This window comes from Meleagris gallopavo, chromosome 23 (assembly GCF_000146605.3).
Source record: "Meleagris gallopavo isolate NT-WF06-2002-E0010 breed Aviagen turkey brand Nicholas breeding stock chromosome 23, Turkey_5.1, whole genome shotgun sequence".
Lineage (NCBI taxonomy): Eukaryota > Metazoa > Chordata > Aves > Galliformes > Phasianidae > Meleagris > Meleagris gallopavo.
In genome coordinates this window covers 5,601,825-5,623,850 of record NC_015033.2, presented here as the reverse complement: position 1 = coordinate 5,623,850, position 22,026 = coordinate 5,601,825, and the positions used below count along the sequence as shown (strand labels likewise).

Genomic DNA, 22,026 nt, shown 5'->3' with positions numbered 1-22,026 from the left:
CTCCACAGAGCAAATATGGGTATGATAAAGAATGGGAGATTGAGACAGCTTCCCAAAGCTCTGTGGTTTCACCACCTTTTGGTTAGGTGAGAAGGCCACATGCAGAACTGTACCCACCTGTATTGGGATGCTGTGCTTTGATAAGGGCTGCTCTAAGGGCCTAGATTAGTGAAACACCATGTTATTTTCTTTAATTCACAGAATACATTTATTTAACAGCATACCTTAGATTGGAATGGGATTAGAGAAGGATCCTGAGAGCCAAGAGATGATCACCTTATGGCCCAGCCTTTGTAAAACGGCTTACAAACACCATTCCATACTCACTGCACTGATTCACTTCTGAACCTCCCAGGTACTGCTGAATTCAGTTGGAGTTTGCAGTTCCAGAGGCCACTGCCAGTCTTACTGCCACCATCCCACTACCACCATTCCATTACCACCATCCCATTGCCACCATCCCACTACCACCATTCCATTACCACCATCCCATTGCCACCATCCCACTGCCACCAGTCTCATTACCACCATCCCATTACCACCAGTCCCATTACCACCAGTCCCATTACCACCATCCCATTGCCACCATCCCATTACCACCATCCCATTGCCACCATCCCATTGCCACCAGTCCCATTATCACCATCCCATTGCCACCAGTCCCATTACCACCATCCCATTGCCACCAGTCCCATTACCACCATCCCATTGCCACCACCCCATTACCACCATCCCATTGCCACCATCCCATTGCCACCACCCCATTACCACCATCCCATTACCACCATCCCATTGCCACCATCCCACTACCACCATCCCATTACCACCATCCCACTGCCACCAGTCCCATCACCACCTGTGCTGTCTCTGGCCAACGCTGAATGAATTCTTTAAGTCACTCTGGAAATATCAGTGTACACATCAGAATGCTCAGTCCGAACCATCTCACTACATCATTTGAGGTCTTCCTAATGCTATTTTAATGATGAGGGCAGCAAAAGCTTTCATTCACGTATTGCATAGGGAGGGACTTAAGTATAATATGCACTAAACATGAAAGACTGAGAAAGCACCATTGCATCTAGATCTGCAGTCCCAGAAATGCTATACAACTTCTTGAGGTCTTTCAAAGACACTGGGAAGAAAGAAAGAAAAAGAAAGAAATGAGAGCAAGATGAAGGAAAGGGGACACTACAGTCACATGCTGAAGAATATTTAGGTGCTAATTAAAAGTCATGTTAAGAATACATTAGTCATTAGCGAACAAGGTGGTGGGCACAGCTGTCCAAAGCATGTTCATGGAAAGCAAAAATCAGCAACAGATCTCTATAGAGCATGAGAGAGACCTTCCAAAAGCTTTTCCAGCTCCAAAAGCTGCATTATTCTTATCTCCATGGGTCTCCTCAAGAAGAGAACAACAGTGGTTACATCTCCTCCACTCGACATCATTCTGTTCACAGCTCCTTCCTCAGTTCAGTTATTTCATCAGTTATCAACCGCATCCAAAATGTGGTTCAGTTCTCAAGTATGCTGAAAGTTCCACTATTAATATCTTTCTCACAAATATAAAAGTAAGGTCTGCTTTTTTCATCGCCAGTTAATGCTTCAGTTAGAAATTCAGGTTGGATGAATAAATGCCTTCCAATGATGCAGATCCCAGCTGTCTGTGTGCGCGACAAGGCAGATTTGCAAAGGCAGCAGAGCTGATGTGAGGCTTTCCAGGCAGCTGGTCGGACAGGTCAGCAAAGTTAGAGCTTTGCATGCTTTTTCTGGGAGTGTGCCAGAAAGAAAATGGACCTGGCTTTTGTGAGACTAATGAGCTGAAGTATGGCTTTTGTTCACATCACCCAGTTCTCCAGAGGCCTTAATTGCAGAGGTAGAGAGTTTCAGGATCAATTAGTGAGATTTCAGTTCCCGCTGACAAAACTCTGATTTTTAAAGCAACTTGGTATTTCTTCTGCAAAAAACAAAGGCAGGTTTGACCAGCATGATATTTTACTGCAGTGCTAAAATTCAAAGGCGGAACAGCAGCTGGGCTTTGTGACTGGTTACAGCTTGAGTGATTTCTCTTAGACACGCAGACAGAGCAGATTAAACTATTCCAAGTGTCATTCAAAGTGAAGAACCAAAATGAGCTCCCAAAGCACAAACCTGGCAGTGCTTTTCTCCCAGCCATTCTACCTTCTGCTTGTTGCTACCCATACTGAGTCTGCAGGGACCGCTGTGCCCCAGCAACACTTGCAAACTGCAGGCCTGAATTCTCACTTCATCCACTGCGTGGTCAGAGCGTGTTTCTCTTCCACTTCCATAGCACCACAGAATCATTCAGGTTGGAAAACATCACTAAGATCACCGAGTCCAACCCCAATCCACCCCCACTGTGCCCACTGCCCTCAGTGCCACATCTCCACACTGGACACCTCCATGGATGGTGACCCCACCACTCCCTGGGCAGCTGTGCCAATGCCTCACTTTGGCACATCCTTTTTCCTTTCTAATTCTGAAGCACCCCAGGCAGAAAACGCATGATGGTTCGTAGAGCCTTTGGCTTCTTTGCAGCCCTCTGTGCTTTTTGTGAAGGGCTGGGGATCCCCGAAGTAAGTTACTGTCATTCACCCTTCTCTATTCTTTCCCTTCTCGGTAAATCCAGGTCACAGTGTCTGTCATTTAACGTCTGGGGAGTGTCAGTCTGTCACAAACCTGTTCTATAGTTTCAATCGCAGCATATTCTTAAAGAAAATCACCAAAAGAAAAGCACCACCCAACCTCTTTTTTCGCCCTTCCCTCTTCCATTCATATAGGCCATGCAATGAAAATGCTTTTTGCAGCATTATAAGAGTATACAGCCAAGGTAAGTAAGTTCTTTCCTTGGGCCCTGGAAATGCATTCCAGTCTTTTTCTTTGGCAGTGTTTCCAGACAATGCTGCTGCCCTACTTTTCTGCATTTGCAGCATGGATGAGAATCTCCAGCCATCCAGCAGCAACGGGAGCAAGCAGGGAGCAGGAGGGTGAGCCTGGGAGCTGCTCTCTCCAAATCCTGCTGGGGAAGGTGTGACACCCCCAGAATTGCCATGTGAAGGGGTTTAGACAAGCATGACCAACAAACAACGGAGTGCTGGGTTTACTTCTCTGTGTGCAGGCGCTGAGCACACGTGGGCTGCCAAGAGCTCAGCAGCTCCATGCTTGCAGTAAGGGCAAAGCAAAGCACTACTGAGGCCAGGATGGGAAAGGAGGAACTGACCTAAGAAACGACCATTTGAATGGTTGTTCCTTCCCTTCTCTTGCTTGGAAAGATCTGGGAGGGCTGGTAACTGTTTGGCTGAATGGCTGAAATGCAGCTTCCATTGCTTTGGATGAGATGAAATACTGAAGCAGATGGGGAACACTGACAATACTGCTGTAAAGCTTGATCATTTGAGATTTCCAGGCATAAGAAGTTCAGGTGAGCACTGACAGAAGAGATGGGTTGGGACAGACTCTTTCAAACTGAACAGAGTCAGTGCAGGTGAAGGGGAAGGAGCTACAAGTTCATAAAAAGAAGGAAATCCTGGGGAAGGCAGGAGTGGCTGAGGGCCAATGTGAGAAAGGCAAATGCTTTGGTCAGAAAGAAATTCAGCTGAGGCACTGGGCACTGGGCAATGGGAGAACAACACTGAGTTTGGTTGGGAAAGGGGAAAATGGGGAAAAAGGGGAAAAAAGGGAAAAGAGGAAAAGGGAAAGGGGATAGGAAAGAAGGGAAAGGGGAAAGAGGGGAAAGCTTCACTCAGGCAGAACAAAATCCATCACTTTTTCCTCAAATTACTTCTTCCTTAAAAAAGATATATATATTTTTTTAAACAGCTAAGAATATTTAGGGCAATCCAGCTGACTATAATAAAAGTTGCCACTGAAGGTCACGAGCACAGAAGGAGCTTGAATAAGTGATTGCAAATGGATGATTGAGAGAGGGAAGACCTCTTCCTTCTGCATCTGGAGCTGACAGAACAGTTCCCTGACCTCAGCCCATTCTCCCCAGCTCTCCTCCCACGTCCTTTTACCCCTCACCATCTCCTGCACAGACAGCCCTCAGGCAGAGCCCAGGCACCATGGCTTTCCTGCACCCCCATATCCCCGTGGCAGCCCTTACATCTTCCCTTCTATGAGCAGCAGGGCAGCTCGATAGCAGCACTGGGTGCCCTGGTGTTTGTTGGGAGGAGTGAACTGTGAGGTGATCTGCTAAAGCTGGATCAGTCGTGGCTTTGGGGTCGGGTGGGAAACGTGGAGCAAAAGCTCTCCACGTGGCAGCCTTAATACTTCTTTATTTTTCCCCCAATGCTTTTCTGAAAATTACTAGCTCAAATTCCAGAATTGTATATCCTGCGTTGAGGATGTTCCAGAGTGTTTTCATTTGTTCCTAATATTGGAAGCAGTGCTATTTTAATAAAAGCACCATAATTGAAATACTGAGCGGGGTTTCAGAGCATCACAACAAAATACTTCTGGAAAAGGGCTGACAGCCACAGTTGCATAAAAAGGGGATTTAACTCTTCTGTAGCAGCTTTATGGCTGATCAGGAAAATGAGAGAAAGCACAGTTTTCCTAAGGAGCTGGCACAGGATATTCAGCTGTTCAAAGGGCTCGTTGTGGAATGTTTTTACCGGGAAGAAACCGATGTCTGGAAGAGAATCAGCTCTGGGCACAACAGATTTGAAAAGGCTCCTTCACTGCCTATGCAACTTCAGCCTATAAATCAAAACTATTTATTTCTTAGCTGGGAGGAGGACCCGCCGTTAAAAAGAAACCAACACCATTTTAATGGACTCATTTGTTGGAAGCATGCAATTACAGTTTGACCAAAAGGCAGTTGGGGTCACTTGCAGGCAGGACACACAGACAGCCCTCCAAGACACACACACACACACACACACAGCTTTACCTTTCTGGAGCTTAGAGGCATTGTCCTGGATCCAGCTGAAAAGATTGGCAAAGTCACAGTCACAGACCCACGGGTTGCCCTCCAGGCGTATGGTCCGCAGGGAGGGAAGCGCTTCGAGGGCTGCCACGTTCAGGCTCTGTAAGTTATTGTCATTCAATTCTAACACTTGCAGCTGTTCCAGGTTCTCAAAAGCAGCCTCGTCCACATCCACCAGGTTATTGTTTCCCAAGCTGAGTTTTATCAGTTTTTCTGCCGATTTGAATATCCCGGCTTCAAGCTGCGTTAAATTATTGTAGCTTAAATCTAAATACACCAGTTTGGTAGAACTGCTAAAAGTGCCCTCTTCTAAAGAGGTGAGGGAGTTATTCCTGAAGTCCAAATAGACCAGGTCTCCATAAAATATAAAGAAATCAGCTGGTATCGCCTGGATGTTGTTATCGGCTATAAGAAGTTTCCGTACGTCCAGTGGAAATGGATTGGGAACACTGGGGAGTCCTTGATCCCGGCAGTCTATGGTGTGGTAGTCCATACAGCTACAGACAGCAGGGCAAAGATGAGCCGTGGGTAAGAAGAGCAGGCAGACAAAGACAGAAGAAGGTAGAAGGTAGAAAGGAAAGCATGGCCACATCGTCAAGGATTCGGAAGCTGTGATGGTGAGCACTTCTACGAGAAAGACATTTTGCTGAGCTGAGCAGCGGTGCCTGGTACTTGTGTGTGTGTGTGTGTGAGTGTATCCAGGAGATCACATATCATCACAGATCCGATGGCACGGTGGGGAGGGGGAGGGAGGGAGAGGCTGAAGGCAAGAGGGAGGCAGGCATATGTGAGGATTTACACTGCCAGAGAATGATAATGCTGCACAACGCGAGGGAGGGAGCGATGATTGGGTAAAACCGAGGACCTTTCAAAGGACTCCCTTGCTTTTGTGAGCTAAAAAAAGCTGAGAGCCTGTTTGCATATTTGCTGCATATTCCGGCAGATGGGAAATCACATCACAGTGATGCCCCCAGAAGTGCAGGTGAGGGGTGGCAAGCACCCAACTGACTGCTATGCACTCTTTTCTCTTTGATTCTACAGAGGCAGCAGAAGGACAGCAAGGGGGAACCAAAGGCAAGGAGCAGAAGCTGTACCTGGATGCCTTCTCGGCCCGTAGAGCAAGGACATTAACATTAGTTAAATATGACTCATTTATCTTTGAACCAAGGAGCATCATCTGTGGCAGCAAGGAATCTGGTCTCAGAAATGAGGGTGCTTTGTTTCCTGTTTCAATGACCAGGGCAGCTACTTTCTGTGTTGGCATTAGGAACATCCTTCGGGACAAACAGCAGCACAAACTGCCTCAGATCTTCAGCTAGGTCAAAGAGAAAATGGTGATTCTGATTTAAGATCATTTCATAACAATTCAGAGCATCTTTCATTCAGGATAAAGGTACACAGCGTAAGCTGATTGCTGCCCAATGTGGAAGTACGGTTGGTGAAAGGGAACTTAGAAATAATGTCAAGGTGGGCACAAAGAAGGAACAGTAAGGGACAGAAGCCAAGGAGCACTTGCTGCTGCCTCTCTGAATCACAGGGGCCAAGTCCTATCAAACACCTGTGATGATGATTTAAAATACTGAGATGAACAAGATGCAAAATACCTTTTGTGCTCAGGATTAACTCCATGAATCTGCATCACCAGCTAACTGGTGGTCCTCATGCAGAACTGATGCCTTGTAACCTGTGAACGCCACGTCGTGCAAACACGTCTGCTGTCATTTACTGCTCTTCTGCCCCCTCTCTAACTCAGTTAAGTCCTTAGGTCAGAGATAAAGCTGTTCCTCTCACCTGTCAGTAAGCACAACTACCTGATGTCTTGCAGTAACAGTGTGCTTAACTTTACACAGAAGACAGATCTTGGTGAAGTTATCCATATGCAGAATGTAAGGTACAGACCTTTATTTTTCTCCTCATGAAGCACACGGAATCAGACCCTGACATTTTCTCTTTAAAGATGTCTCAGTGTTATTATGCCTGTTTCACAGATGGGAGACTACAGACAGCAAGGCACAATCTGTGAAAGATCCAAGAACATATTAGTGACAGAGGTGGGAACAAGACTGAACTTCCCTGCCTTGCAGCCCTTGCTCAAATTCTTTTCTGTAAGAAATGGACCTTCCTGCTGCCCGTGTGTGTCCTTGCTGACACAGGAGAAGCACCGTGAGCCACACTACCTGCACAGCTACACTGCATGCCTGTATGCAGTTTGCAATTTCTCCAAAGAGTCTGTGGAGCTTTCCTGTCTGAGATGTTTGCAGGAGACTGATGATGATTATTTTGGGCTGGGCACCCTGCAGGTTTGCCAGCAGCCGGCCCTGCTCGCAGAGCAGCCATGCAGACTGCAAGGTGCCAGCACTGGGAGCCTGCAGCACTGCTGCCACCAGCACCTGCTGAGGTCTGACACCTCCCTCTGGCCACCTCTGATTTCTGTGTGTTTCTCCCAGACCTGCTTTTCTCTCCGTAACATTTTCCATTGCAGTTTGTCAGTTTATGTCTATTCCTTTCTCAGCTATCACTTACTTCTGTACCTCATCTGTTTCGCGCACAGAAAAGAAATTCTCTTTAATCTTTCTGAAGCTTCACTCGCTTGCCAGACATCTCAGGCAATTTTGCACAGCACAAAGGAGATTCTGAAAAGCTTTCTATCTAATGAGATATTAAAGCTTTACCTCTTTAATCTTTCATTTGTCAGACACAGTAACCTATATGACTATAGAAGGGACCAGCTGCTGAATGCTGAGAGCACAGCACCATCTTGTGCCCCATGCACCACTATTCTCCTGCAAGAAGCTACCAGCAACTTCCATAGAATCAGAGAGCCACAGAATGGCTGGAGTTGGAAGGGACCCCCAAGGCCATCAGGTCCAACCCCTGCACTGAGCAGGGACACCCACAGCTCCATCAGTGCTCACAGCCCCATTCCCTGACCTCGGGTGCCTGCACCACCTCTCTGGGCAGTCTGTGCAGTGCCTCACTGCCCTCGTTGTAAAGGACCTGAGAAGGAAACACAAGGATAAAATCAAGCTTCTATTTCTTGCTTGCATGCAGACAGAGGAGCCAAATTGCAAACCTACTGCATGCTGCAACTCCTGGCATCTGGATTTCAGCCTACCTGTGCAATGTGTTATATCTTTTGGTTGCAGTAACTGGGACACTAAATTACAGATTGGTATTTGCTTATCAAATCTGGATTTTTGTGGAGGAAATCTTGAGAGCATTTCATAATAGATAACGCACATCAGGAACTTCTGCTTGTCTTCAGTTGGCAGCAGTATAAAACAAAACATGCGTCTTGATTACTCCCAAGCAAAGCCCTCATAGCTTTCTACTTGTGTTCCAAGAATATTTCCAGCACTAAGTTCACACAGTGATGAAAAAGCACAAGGCTCCTAATTAGAAAGTGCTGTCCCTAAAAAAAGAACAAAGACAAACAAGGTTGGTTTAAAAACTCATGTTAGTGAAACAAACGGGGCAACTATCTCCTTGCAAGGGCAGCAGTGAGCAGCCCCACTTTGCCCTTTTGTCAGAAAATTATTAATATTTTACAACATTTATCACTAAGATAGACTCTATAATAAAGCAAGAGAGTGACAAACCATGGTCCTGTATCTGTGTAGGTTAGATACTAGGAGGAAGTTTTTCACTCAGAGGGTGGTGAGGCACTGGAACAGGTTGCCCAAGGAGGCTGTGGATGCCCCATCCCTGCAGGCATTCAAGGCCAGGCTGGATGTGGCTCTGGGCAGCCTGGGCTGCTGGTTGGTGACCTGCACACAGCAGGGGGTTGGAACTGGATGAGCGTTGTGGTCCTTTGCAACCCAGGCCATTTTGTGTTTCTATGATCTGTACAGTGCTGTTAGTACTACACCATGGCAAGCAGCAGGAAAGAAAAAGCACATCCTTCTGCTTGCTGATTACACTAAGAAATGGAAGGAATTTGGAGGAAGAATGGCATCTTTTGCATAGAAACTTCCAGCCCTCCTCTTATGAGAGCTCCTAACTTCCTAAAACAATTTGAGTAATGGAAGAAAGAACAAAACCACAGTACAGACACACAGGAAGGATTCAGATGTCTCAGCTAAGAAACCATTACTTACAAGAGACTGAAACAGAAAACTGTCCGTCCTCATTCGCATTTGTGAACAGCTAATTAAGCATATTTTTCTGTGGAGGAAGTTATTATTCCAGGCTTATGCTTTGCTGAGCTGAGGTATGCGTCACATCCCAGGCTGCTGTTCCAGGTGCATGTAACCACTGCAAAGGGTTTTCCTAATCATCAGATGTTAGCAACATGTCCTGGGAACTGCTGTTCAAACTTGAATGACTACCAACCAGTTAATCAATTAAACACAGAAAGCGAGTGTTGAACATCAGCTCTGAAAAGGAATCCCATTCTTACTCAGATATTTATCACTTTGGCTTCAGGATGATAATCCTGAGAAATACCATCCCCTGCAACGACCATGTGAGAGGTTTTTGTGAATGCTGTCACCTTTGGACAGTTCTCCCTTTGATCTTACAACAAAAAAAGGACTGAAAAAGAACCAAAAGAGAAAGAGGGTATACTCCCTTGTCTTACAAATGAACAATAGAAACAGTGAACTGAAGCTTGCATTATACCTGCCCAGTTCTCCTTGCTGCAGCTGTTGCTGCCATCAGCTGGTAGGGAAATCACATCAATATTAATCAGTGTGACAGCAGCAGTGATTGAATTTGAAAACTTGAGACACTGCGGTTCAGCAGCCAAACGAGAGCAGCCTAAACCCATCAGAAGACCTCCATCACCCGCTCTGGGGATGATGTGGCTGTAAGAGACATGTAGTCACCATCCTACTGCCAACTATTTACCATCACTAAAGCACTCACAGGGGAAGGACCAGTGTAATGATGGTTCCTTCCCCCCCCCAGGATGGAGCAGGTATCCAGATGCTGCACTGCAATCAGCTGCTTGCCACAGTTGCATGCTGTAAATGTACCACACTGTAAAGCAAATTAAAAATAATTAAAAGTGAAAATTCTTCTGAGCTGTCGAACAGATATGTTGATGCATATCCACTGCCAATTTAGGTTTGAGATCGATTTGGGACAAGGTGGGTATGACCTGGGATGGCCATTCTCAGATGTAATAAATCCACAAGTAAAGCTGGTCTCCAATATGCTCCCAAACACTTGTCTGGTCAGTTCAAAGTGGGTCTGCTGAGATCTGAAAGCCCTAAGTTTAATTCAGCTCTTGTGAAAAGCTGAGTAGAACACGACTTTTAACCCCTGACTGCCATCATAAACACAGCATGTGTGCTTAAAAAGACAGGAAAGTGATGACTCTGGAGAACTAATTTCCTCCAAATTGTGTGTTCACAGCATAGAGAACAACTGGTGACCCTCCATCAAAGCATCCAGAGCAGAACGTGTCCCTTTGCAGTGCAGCTGAGCAGTGGGTAGAGGAATAAGTGGTGTCTGTGCTGGGAAATGGAGGCAGAAAACAATGCTATAGAGGAAGGAAAACAAGGAATGGTTCTGGTATACACAGGAAACAAATTTGTATTGTTTTAGTAGGGTTTGCACTGTTCTTATTTGTACTCTGCACTACCTAGGAAACACTCCTTTGTTCAAATCAACAGCAAATAGACTTGCAAGCAATTAGAAGAGTTGACAGCTGATGTTGATACACACATAATACATAGCTTCTGAGTTTAAAAGTCCTTCCATTCATTTTACTCAGCAGGGATCAAAAAAGGACTCCAGTTCATTAATTTGTAACATTAATGGGCTGAATGCCCTTTCCAAACCAAGGAAGATTGTGCATGAGTGAAGACCTTACGCAAATTCAAACCAATACACACCAGGAGAAAACAGTTCCACTTACAAACAGGGCACAGCTCACTTAATTGCAGGTCTTTTAATGGCTCTTTGGTCTGCTTTGAGATTTCACAAAGGCACTGCGAGCTGCCTTCCTGTGTTGTTAGCTACATTGTGTTGTTAGCAATCTTCCTCAGCTGTGTTGTGATACAAGCTCAACACAATGGGAAAAGCAGGCTAGATTTTCTTCTATTGCAGAGAAAAAAAACCCACCAAGGCAGTCATTTGCAATTGCTTCCCTTCACCCATCCACCATGCTGACTATTGCTGCATACACTCCACGGATTTAAATATGCAGGAAGGATGTTTGTGTCAGTGGGAATTCCAAGCATCACACGAGTGATAGTGATAATGGAAATAATTATTTCACTCTTTTGTTGCTCTTCACTGTAAAAATACCAAAAATACAACAAAGTGCTTAAGAGGTCAGACTGTATGTTCAAAACAGGGCTTGGAAGTTGTCCTTTGAGGTGCACTTCCCCATCTTCCAGGTTATTACTCCCATCTCTGCCCTGGATCCACGCAGCGTTAAGATGTACAGCGGGGCACAAAGGCCAGCATAAGATTTGAAGCCAAAAAGGAAGACCAGAATCCTGCACTACGATGAAAATAGAAGGGTGTGCAAATATGTTTGTGTGCACCCACCCATATGGATAAAATGAAACAGGCAGTCTGGTGGAGAGAAGGGAAGGGAAGGTTTGGCCCTTACAGCTCTCTGCGGAGCATCCCTAGTGGGCAGATCAGTTGGCTTTTTCAGCCCTATGTCACATATATCTACCCCCCTGGGAAACTCAAGAAGTCCCCAGTTGTTTTAAAGCTGTATGAAGAGAAGAACAAAAGAAAATGGTGACAAAGACCCTTGAATCACTGGGGAGAAATCTCCTCTGATGCAAAGGACTTATTTTCACCCCGTAAGTATAATGCAAGTGTTGAAAAAGCCTTGTATACTTTGCTGTATGGCAAAGAATGCTTACAGGATGACAAAAGCTCCCTGTATGTTCTGATCACAGAATCACAGAGTTGTAGGGTCGGAAGGGACCTCAAGAGATCATGGAGTCCAACCCCCCTGCAAAGCAGGCTCTCTACAGTTGGACTCGATGGTCTCCTGGTACAACTAAAATACCTACAGTCCTGTTCATGGTAAGTGACCCTGCTCATTCATTTCTTTGCTCTGAAGCGATCTTTGCATCCTCTTACGAGCTTCCCTGGCCATACAGTACAGTGTCCTTAGGGAATGCAGCACACTTTGACTTAATGGCTTCTGACATTTCACTCGCCTTGTTAATAAGCCAGGCGAGATGTCAGCTCCCATCAGATCAAGAGTGCAGCAGTCCCCAGCAGGGAAGCGTTCGGAGCCTCATCACACCACCTCTGGATCTGCTTTATAAAAACATGCTGATAACCAATGCTAATTATTACAATGACTAACTTTCATCAGTGCCTCAGAAATGCCTTGTCTCAAGGAATTGGGGGTGCTCCTCAGTTACACTCTGCAGTGCTGTGTTGGTAAGCAGCAGCACAGCTGAGCTGCGTAACACCTTCTCAGCTTAAACGTTGGCACTGCAGCAGCTTTACATGCTAATGCTCCTGAAGGACTCACAGAACCACAAAGGATGGAAAAGACCACTCAGATGCTTCAGCCCAACTCATCCCCATCATGCCCACTAACCATGACTCCTTGCTCTGGGAGATGGAGCTGCTTGGTGGGTTGGTTGCACAGCTCCAGCAGCCAGGTGTCAGTCCCTGGTCCCACGCAATGCGACTGTGCAAGGCTAAGTGCCAGCAGGCACACCTGCTTTGTGTGTTTCACTTACGTTTGGGTGAAGTCCCTCATACACCTGTTCATACAGGCTTCTAGAATTTCTGAGGCTGACACATTTCAGATATTAAAGCTGAGAAACAGCACCAAAAGAAGGTGAACTCCGTGGGGAACTTTACTGAAGTCACTGGGTGTTAATGTTGGCACTGGCCAGGCTGCAGCTCACAGCCACTGCAATTTTAGGGATTGTCCAACGTCAATTTCTTTATTAATATAAAAAGAAGTGATCTCACAAAAATAGGATAAGTGATGTCTCTTAAATCCCAGAGCTGAATGGAACCTGAAAGAAAAAGTGTATTTGCTTCAGGCTCTGGTAAATTTTTCAGGAAGTTAATGGCACAGAAGATGGAAATGGTAAAAATACTGCACACGTGGTCACACGTGGAATGTTCTATTCTCTCCATTCGTTCAGGCTGTGCTGTAAGCAAGAAGATATTTTTAGGGGAAATGGAATGGCTGCAGACTAGAAATAGAGAAGCCAAAAGTGTCCAACAAAGCATTTCACTTGTTAGTTCTTACATTTTTAATACAATGTTTTTAGTAGGGTGGTGGTATCTTCTGAGTTACCCAAAAAGTCGTCTCCTAAAACACATGGTGTGAATTACCTTATCTAAGCATACAAGGAAAATTTGCCAAATTTATCCATGTGGCTTCTTCTGATGCAGGCTGCACTCTGCAAGAACTTTATTTGCTTTTCCTGCCAACAGAAATCCAGCTTCCTGTTCTTCCATGACCAAGGTTCCATTTGTGTTGAGAAGAGGAAGATGGTTTGAAGGTAACTTCTCAGTGGGTGCATCATCAATGCCAATATTCAAAGCTACCAGGAATAGTGCTGTATGACAGTGTTAAGGCATTCATGTGAGTGCCATGCACACAGAAATATGGAATATGTGCCAAGGCATTGATGTATCAGCTGTGCCTGCCTCCTTAAAAGTCATCCACCAAGAAACTGTAAGGGAAAAACGTTTGGGCTTGCTAACAATGACAGGTTTCTATGCTGGTGGGAGAAGCACTAAGTTTAAAACCATTTTGTCCCAACAGGGGACCTTTCTTTTCATCAGAATGAGCCCAAACAAACCCATTTCTTTCCTATGAAAGATGCTGTGTTATCACTACTGCTTATAGAAAACTAAGATGGTTAATAAAATAAAATGGTGTTGCATTCACAGTTGCCTACACCTATAAACATGTGAATCATGATCCTATTATTCAGTGAAACCAAGAAGAGATTGACACTGAGAAAGAAAAAAAATCTCCATTCACTGCTAATAGTGAATGAAGTCATTTATGGACTAGAGATGGTGTTGGCACTGAAGGAAAAAGGTGCAATTCTTGTTTACATTCCCGATTACTGGGTAATCACTACAACACCCAGAGCTTCAGCTTCCCCACTGCTTCGTATTGGACTAAAACCAACAAAATGGACCCTTGCAGTTATCTGACATTCACCTCACAAGGTTTCAGCACTTCTATTTAAAAAGGGCTTTGAAATACTGATATTTAAGAGTACAGCGGTGCCTTGATCTGAAGACAAGTGGAGGTGAGTTGGGGCCATGCAGGTGATGAGCAGGCCTCCAGGAGAGCAACTGTCCCATTCTCCTTTGTCTCCTAGAATTAGCTTATGCAAGGGGTCTTGCAAATACAGAGCAAAGCACAGAACTATTCCTAATTTAAAGCATGAATAAACTTACCCAGACGACAGGAAAATCCCACATTTGAACTGCTTTCCCTTCTCTCCCAGTTACTGCTGATAAAGTAGTATCACAAGAAGTCATCTCGTGCAATAGCTTGAGTAATGCAAAGATAAGGTCTTTGTTCATGAGTTCCAGTGAAATTGCACCCCTTTAGGTCCAACCCCCACACAGGATGGGACTCCACCCCTCTCATTCTCAAGTCATTATTTCACTTTATCCAAACATAAGTGATTTATGGTGTAGCTCAGAGAATAACCAAGCCTGAATCCAGTCAATGCTTTAGTATGATGAATATTCATTCAATTTTTTTTTTTGCATTCTTTTTTGTTCTTTCTTCCCTTGCTATTATACGTAATGGATTCTTTTCCAGAAAAAATAAAATGAATGACTATTGTTGACATTTGGCAGAAGTGCTTAACGCAGTACTATCAGTCTGCTATTTCTGCTAGATGGAGCATTCATTGTAGCTGAGATTCTTTATTAAATTCAGCAGCACTGTATTTCATTTCAAGAGATTACAGTATAATACTCCACCGTGTCAGTGGAATAACGTGAAAGAATTCAGATTTTGCAAAATAGCTGAGGCACTCATTATTTCCCTGACCCTCTCATGATTTCACTTAGTTTTGCATTCATTTGAAGCATGCTTTGCCTTTGAAAACTTCTCACACTGCTGTCTACTGAATTTGGTTGCCAGGAGCTGGGGTCACTGCAAGAAAACCAATGGTTTTTGCTGCTGAAAGATGTCTTACATCTACCAGAGTGCTCTTTAACTTCTTTATCAGTGACATCGACGACGGAATCGAGTGCAAGTTTGCTGATGACACCAAGCTGAGTGGTGCGGTCGACACGGCGGAAGGAAGGGATGTCATTCAGAGGGACCTCGAGAGGCTGGAAAGGTGGGCCTGGGTGAACGTGATGAGGTTCAACACAGCAAAGTGCAGAGTTTGGCACTGGGGCCGGAGGAATCCCAGGCATTTATATAGACTGGGAGGAGCGGACCTTGAGAGCAGCCCTGCAGAGAAGGACCTGGGGGTCCTGATGGATGGAAAACTGAACATGAACCAGCAGTGTGCTCTTGCAGCTTGGAAAGCAAATGGGATCCTGGGCTCCATCAGAAGAGGGGTGGCCAGCAGGGAGAGGGAGGTGATTGTCCATCTCTATTCTGCTCTTGTGAGGCCCCATCTGCAGCACTGCATCCAGGTCTGGAACCTCCAGTACAGGAAAGACAGAGAGCTGTTGGAGAGGGTCCAGAGGAACCACAGAGATGATCAGGGGACTGGAGCACCTCCCCTAGGAAGACAGGCTGAGGGAGCTGGGCTTGTTCAGCCTGGAGAAAAGAAGGCTGCAGGGTGACCTCAGTGCAGCCTTCAGTACCTAAAGGGAGCCTACAAACAGGAGGGGAGTCAGCTCTTGGAAAGGGGAGATAACTGCAGGACAAGGAGAAATGATTTTAAGTTGAGAGAGGGGACATTGAGGTTGAATGTCAGAGGGAAGTTCTTTACAGAGAGAGAGGTGAGGTGCTGGAACAGCTGCCCAGAGAGGCTGTGGATGCCCCGTCCATCCCTGGAGGTGTTCAAGGCCAGGTTGGATGGGGCTCTGGGCAGCCTGGGCTGCTATGAAATGTGGAGGTTGGTGGCCCTGCATGTGGCAGGGGGTTGGAGATTCATGATCCTTGAGGTCCTTTCCAACCTGGGCCATTCTATGATTCTATGATAATCCTCCATGAGGCACGTCCTTTCATACCCACCTGAACACGTGGCCAGGGTGGGGAAGCATGCTGCTGCTGGAAGACACGGCAGAGCCATTGCAGCCCCAGACCTGACCTGTCTGCAGCGCAGCAGTCTGCTCGGCTTCCTGCAGGTGCTGGGGAATGGCGAAATCCAGCCCTGCAGCTCCAATTAAACCCACCAGCAAACATCCTGCTCCCTCTGCTGGCTGCAGAGTGCCGTGTAGACGGACGTTCTGCCCATTTAACCATAAATGCTATTAGAAAATCGCTCCCAATTAGGGGAGGGCCAGGAACATCTCCACATTCTCCCTCCCCACATTCACCAGGATCACCCACCCCCACCTTAAATGAAGCTATTATCTTTCCATAAGCTTTTTTCATCTTTCCATTTCCTTCTTGATGCTGCTTATACTTGGGAATTGGTACACAAAAAGAAAATACATTCCTTCATAAGGAATACCTCCCTAAAAACACAGTGGAAATAGGAATTTTGCCACGGACCTTAATGGGGAGAGTGTTTCTCACGAATTCACCCACGTGCATTTCATTTCTTCTGCAAGGATTTCTTCCACACACTTATCCAAAGAGCCAGTTACCCATCTCCAGGAAAACAGACCCCATGTGCTGTTTGTGCCCTGTCCACCCTGCCAACCCAGGCAGGTGCCAGCTCAGCCACCTACAGATCACGACGTTTCTTGGTGTATTTGCAGCACTCAAACACAACCCGTTTAAAAATGTGAAGGCATGTAAATCCCTAATGACAGCTGTTTGCTTCACCCATATAATTTCACTATAAAAACCGGGAAAGGCTTTGGAAGCATGAAGAAAAACTCATGCAGAACCATTCCCTAAAAAAAAAAACTATCAGGCTGAGAAAGTTCTCTTGGCTCCATTGCTGTGTTGCTTTCCTTATTTAACTGTTCTCGTTAAAAAGAACGCTCCTGACCTAAGAAAACCTACAGCAACCTTATAATTTTTTGTTAAATACATGGTGGTCATCCACAGGTTTAAAAGTAGTAAAGAGTGGGCATCCCATATTTAACTCTGAGTCACACTGCTGTATGTCACGTAGAGACAACAGCTGGCATTATTCAGTCCCCAAGAGATATCAATCCATGCCTTTGTCCTCCAAGGCCCAAATTCATCAGAATCTTATGAAAATCTTTACAGTATGAATGAAAAACAGTGGCAATTCTGAACTGATAAAAGCAGGAAATAAAGCCACACCAGTATCAAACCATCCAACCACAGACATTGAAACATCCTAGAGGAGTGCTGACGTCACATACATCACCTTGCTGTTACACAGAGTGCATGGACGTCCTTCTTACCCCTTCCTGCTCCCAGCACTTTGCTCAGTCCTTTCTGGAGTGATGGAAGTGAGATGAGAGAGAAAAGCAGCTTGGCCACAGCTTTGAAATGAAAGCACTGCAGGTGCACACGCTTACATTTTTTATCCCTTAAATACCTGTTCATTTCGAGCCTCCAATAACTGGTTCAACCTGCCTCCATTCCCTGGCTATGCTGGGAGCTGCTGCTTCAGAGCTGCTCTCTGCACTGTGACAACTGCACTGCCAGAGGCACTGGCTCTGAGTGCCCGTTTAACACATCATAAAACATTTCAGCTTGCCTCTGTGCCCCACAGCCTGCAGCATTTGTGAAGACTCATGTATATCGACTGCTGTGCAGCTCTGTTGAGTCGTACAGCTGAAAATCTAGCCCCATCTCCAGGACTCACATAAATATCACTTATTGTAGCTCACGATCTCCCACTTCACACTGTGCCAAGTTTGCGAATCAAGAATCTCTCTTCACATCCAACAGAGGTGCTCCCATCTGTGCACATAATGTTCTCCAGGCAGGAGCACAGACAGGGAAGGAACATCATCTTCCAGTGCTCCCATTCCCTGGCAGCTGCTTGATGGAAAACTTCTGGATGGCATCTCACATACCAGATGCTTTTTCAGACATGAGAAACTCGATGTACAGAGACTCAAAACCAAAAGCCAGCACTAAAGCGTGGCTGTTTAAGGCCTATATAAATCAATGAAGATATTTGATGGACTTCAACAAGGGAAAGACATTTCAAACAGCAAGGCTTCGTACTCCTGCAGAAGCCTGCTATCAATCTTGATTTCACTGCAAGTAATTCTGTCAGATGGGAACACAGCCAAGCATGCTGTCAGTTTAAAGTCTAATGTGTAGCTCTTAATATCAGCACGTGCATTTGATAGATGACCGCAGTCTATAAACACACACAAAAATTTTATCTGACAAAAAAGGAACACAAGACATGCAGTACATAGAAAGTAAACCCGTATTTTCTTTCCCCATCCTTTCACAAGATGTCACTCTCACTGGAAGATGCTTTCTCTTCCCATTGCTGAATTTCCTGCTCCTGTACCCAGGGGCAGCTGTAGGCTCTGCAGTGTTTAACATAAAAGCTGTTTTCTGTAAGAATCATTAATTTTCAAGTCGTTTCCCATTTTCTCACTGCAGCCAATTCCACCCCTTCAGCAGGTACTGAAGTACAGCAGCCCCTGATTTAGTCTAAGGAAATGTTCTGGTATTGAAAGAAGAGACCCACCAAGAGCATCCACCAAGTTTTCCATTGCTTTTAACACAGCAACTTGGCTTTACTGCAAAGAAACCCAACAACAAGTTACAGAATGACCCCCTCAGTTCCTGAATTGTTCACATTACAGATTTACTCTTTGCAAATATCACTGCCACAAGCAGCTTCCACTCACAAAAAAAATTATTCTGGAGGTAGAAATAAAGAGTGAAATCTGGCTCCGACAGTGGGGAGACCTTCAGTGCTCAACTTCAGCATCCTGGGGGCACAGAGTGACACGGCTGACTCAGAAGGAAGCCAGCTCAGTTCTGCCACTGAGACAGATTGCTTGGCAGGATGCAGGCACTGCTTCCTCCTCCTCCAGCTGTGTCTCATGATTCCACCCTTGCCAGACCAGAAGCAGCCTGAGCTGCAGGACCTACAGGGCTGAGCTACAGGGCTGCAGGACCGACTGACAGGGTCAGACAAGAAGAACAGATGTTGAAATGAAAGTAAAAGGGCTGCCTGGACTTCAAGCCATTTCCACCTCCTCCCTTAAACCGCTGTGATTAAAGACATGCAGAGCAGTTTTGAGATAAAAAACCACCCGAACACAACAACAACAGACAATCAAAACACAGCGACCCATGCAGGACTGAGCATTCTCCTCCTAGAAAGAATCACAGAATCACAGAATGGCCTGGGTTGAAAAAGACCATAATGCTCATCCAGTTCCAACCTGGCCTTGAATGCCTGCAGGGATGGGGCATCCACAGCCTCCTTGGGCAACCTGTTCCAGTGCCTCACCACCCTCTGGATGAAAAAGAGCTCATGGGAAGACTGCACAGGAACCATTGCGATCCTGTACAAAAAGACCAAATTGCAACATCCCTCTGTAGGCCTAAACTTTTTCTTATAGCATCTGAGTAAATGTGTAGGTCTGCAACCAATCACAGAGTCAGAGAACATCCCATTGGAAAGGACTCACACGGATCGAGTCCAACTCCTGAGTCCAATACACACCAACAGAAAAAGTTGTGCCTATCTTCTATTGCAAAGCAAACCACAACTGCTGCATTAGAGGAAGTATCAGATTATTCAATCAGAACCTTAGAATAATTCCTCTATTTTCACAAAATCCGTTGGCTTCACCGAAGACAGTGAGCTACAGTTCTATTAGCAAACCTTAATTTGTTGGGGTTCAGAGGAAAACTGCTCCTTTCTCTCCTTAGTTCCACACCTCCCTAAGGGTACATTGGTCTTTCTCAAAGAATTTGTGTTTCTTTCTCACCAGGTGCTCAGCAATGGCTCTGGACCTCAATGTCCTTATTCAGCAATGTGCAGCTCTCAGCAGAAGGCAAGCAGAAGGAACTGCTTCATCCTGAAACAGCTGGAACAACACATCCCGAGCCTTTCCACTAATGTATTGCAACTGCAGGCAAGCTTCTTTCCCTTTTTTGTACCTATTTGATAAATATTTTTGAGGAGTGGGCTGGAATAGAAAAGAGCAGGGCATGAGAGAAACTATTCCTCATTGCTCTGAACAATGAAAATGTTTAAAAGTTGTTCTAGTAGCTATTGGAAATGGAAGTCCAATTCCTGAAAGCCCAAAAGCTCCACCTCTACGCTCGTGCTGTGCAAAGACAGAAATTGTTTAACTCAGCAAATAGTTTCTCCTTCTTTAGGAAAGCCAACTCATAAACCCAAGGGATTTGTTTATAGGAATGACCATGAAAATGAAAGGTCCCCAGTGCATGTTTGAGGAAGAAGGGATGAAGATCTAAACAGATCCACTTTTCTGTTCCAGGGAACAGAAAGTAAACATGAAGACCAGTCACTGGTTCCAGTTTGTCTTTCATAACCTATCTGAAAATATGTACAGAAATTTAAGCATTCCATTCTCCTAAAGAACTATTTGTTCCAATTGGGAAATAATTTTCCTTAGAACTGACATCCTTCCCTAGAAAATCTCAGTTTCATAGCAGCAGCATTTCCCAAGTGAACAATCTTTACAGCATCTCAAGCAACATTATCCAAAAGTAATTAATCCCAGATTAAGATTTAAGACATGCTGCTATTTAGTATTTGAGAGCATTTGCTTCAATGTTTTTGAACACAGTAAGCCAATATCACCCGCTGCCTCTGCATTAGCACCTCCTTGTTTGTATCCTAGTCTCCTGGTGAACTGTTCTACCAAGAACAGTTGTGGCACCATTAATTTACCTATAAGAAATTCCCTTGGCACCTTTCATTTTTAAACAGTTACAAAAGAAAAGCCCTTTGGAAGGTACTGCACTTCCCATCTGCAGTCCTTTTGGCTTGACTGTACCAATGCTTATGTTTAGACTTGCTTTACTCCTTTGTAACAAAGTGCTGTGGGGTCTTAATGAGAGCTCTGACTCACATTTACCTAGAAAAACAACCCAGCTATGTGGTTCATTTTTTTTTTTACCTCTCCAAGTTAAAACCTCCTCCACCACTGTCAGTAGAAGGGAAACATCTATATCTCACTTTCGTGCCTCAGAGCCTGGTGTGCTAGCACTGCAGGACTCCACAGTACAGAAACAGGGGGCAAAAGAGCAACAGAGACCACTTGGTCTCAGCACTCACACTGGTAAAGACAGCTCACATGTGAATGCTGATTAGAACTCAAGAGGTCCCTACATAGATGTCAGTTCCAGAATGGACCCCAAGAGACCATCGAGTCCAACCCCCTCCTAAAGTACTTCCCTGTAATAGGTGGCACAGGTAGGTGTCCAGATGGGTCTTGAGTATCACTACCTCTGCACAACCTGTTCCAGTGCTCTGTCATCTTACTGTTAGTTCAGAACTTCCTATGTTGAGGTCATTATTCCTTGTCCTATTGCTATGTACCACCAAGAAGAGCCTGGTCTCATCCATTTGCCTCCCATCTTCCTTTAGATGTTTATAAACATTTATCAGATCCCCTCTCGGTCTCTTTTCCTCAGGCTGAATAGCCTCAGTTTACTCAGCCTTTCCTCAAACAGGAGATGCTCCAGCAGCCCCTTTACTATCTTCGCAGCCCTCCATTGGACTCCTTCTAAGACATCCCTGTCTTTATGGAACTAGGGAGCCCAGAACTGGACACAACAGCCTAAATGTGGCCTCACCAGGGCAGAGTAGAGGCGGAGGATCACCTCCCTCGCCCTCTGGCCATGATCTTTTTAATGCTCCTCAGGATCCCATTGGCTTTCTTTGCCACCACAGCCAACATTCGTGGCCAACCCGTGTTCCACCAGGACCCCCAGGTCCTTCTCCACAGAGAAGGTCATCCAGCAGGTCATCCCCTAACCACGTAATGGTACATACAGTTATTCTTCCTCAAGTGCAAGATTCTACACTTGCTCTTGTTAAAGTTCATCAGGTTCCTCCCTGCCCAACTCTCCAGGTCTTGCTGAA

General features: G+C 45.4%; 1 protein-coding gene across 13 annotated transcripts in view; it reads right to left on the bottom strand.

The window, feature by feature from the left end:
* LRRC38 (leucine rich repeat containing 38) overlaps positions 1 to 22,026 on the bottom strand; it is an 81,132-nt gene that overhangs the window by 32,989 nt on the left and 26,117 nt on the right. For 4 of the 13 annotated variants that reach the window (XM_031556686.1, XM_031556685.1, XM_031556683.1 and 1 more), the window contains exons 1-2: positions 6,046 to 7,852; positions 4,916 to 5,448 (exon numbers count right to left, since the gene is read on the bottom strand). The exons of 5 other annotated variants lie outside the window; for them this stretch is intronic. In XM_031556686.1, the coding sequence (XP_031412546.1) occupies positions 4,916 to 5,448; positions 6,046 to 6,224 (712 nt within the window). In that variant the 5' untranslated portion in view covers positions 6,225 to 7,852. Of the gene's footprint in view, positions 1 to 793; positions 1,958 to 4,915; positions 6,013 to 6,045; positions 7,856 to 22,026 lie in introns of those variants that run through there. 4 more of the 13 variants (XM_031556687.1, XM_031556681.1, XM_010722932.1 and 1 more) reach the window with 4 other exon arrangements.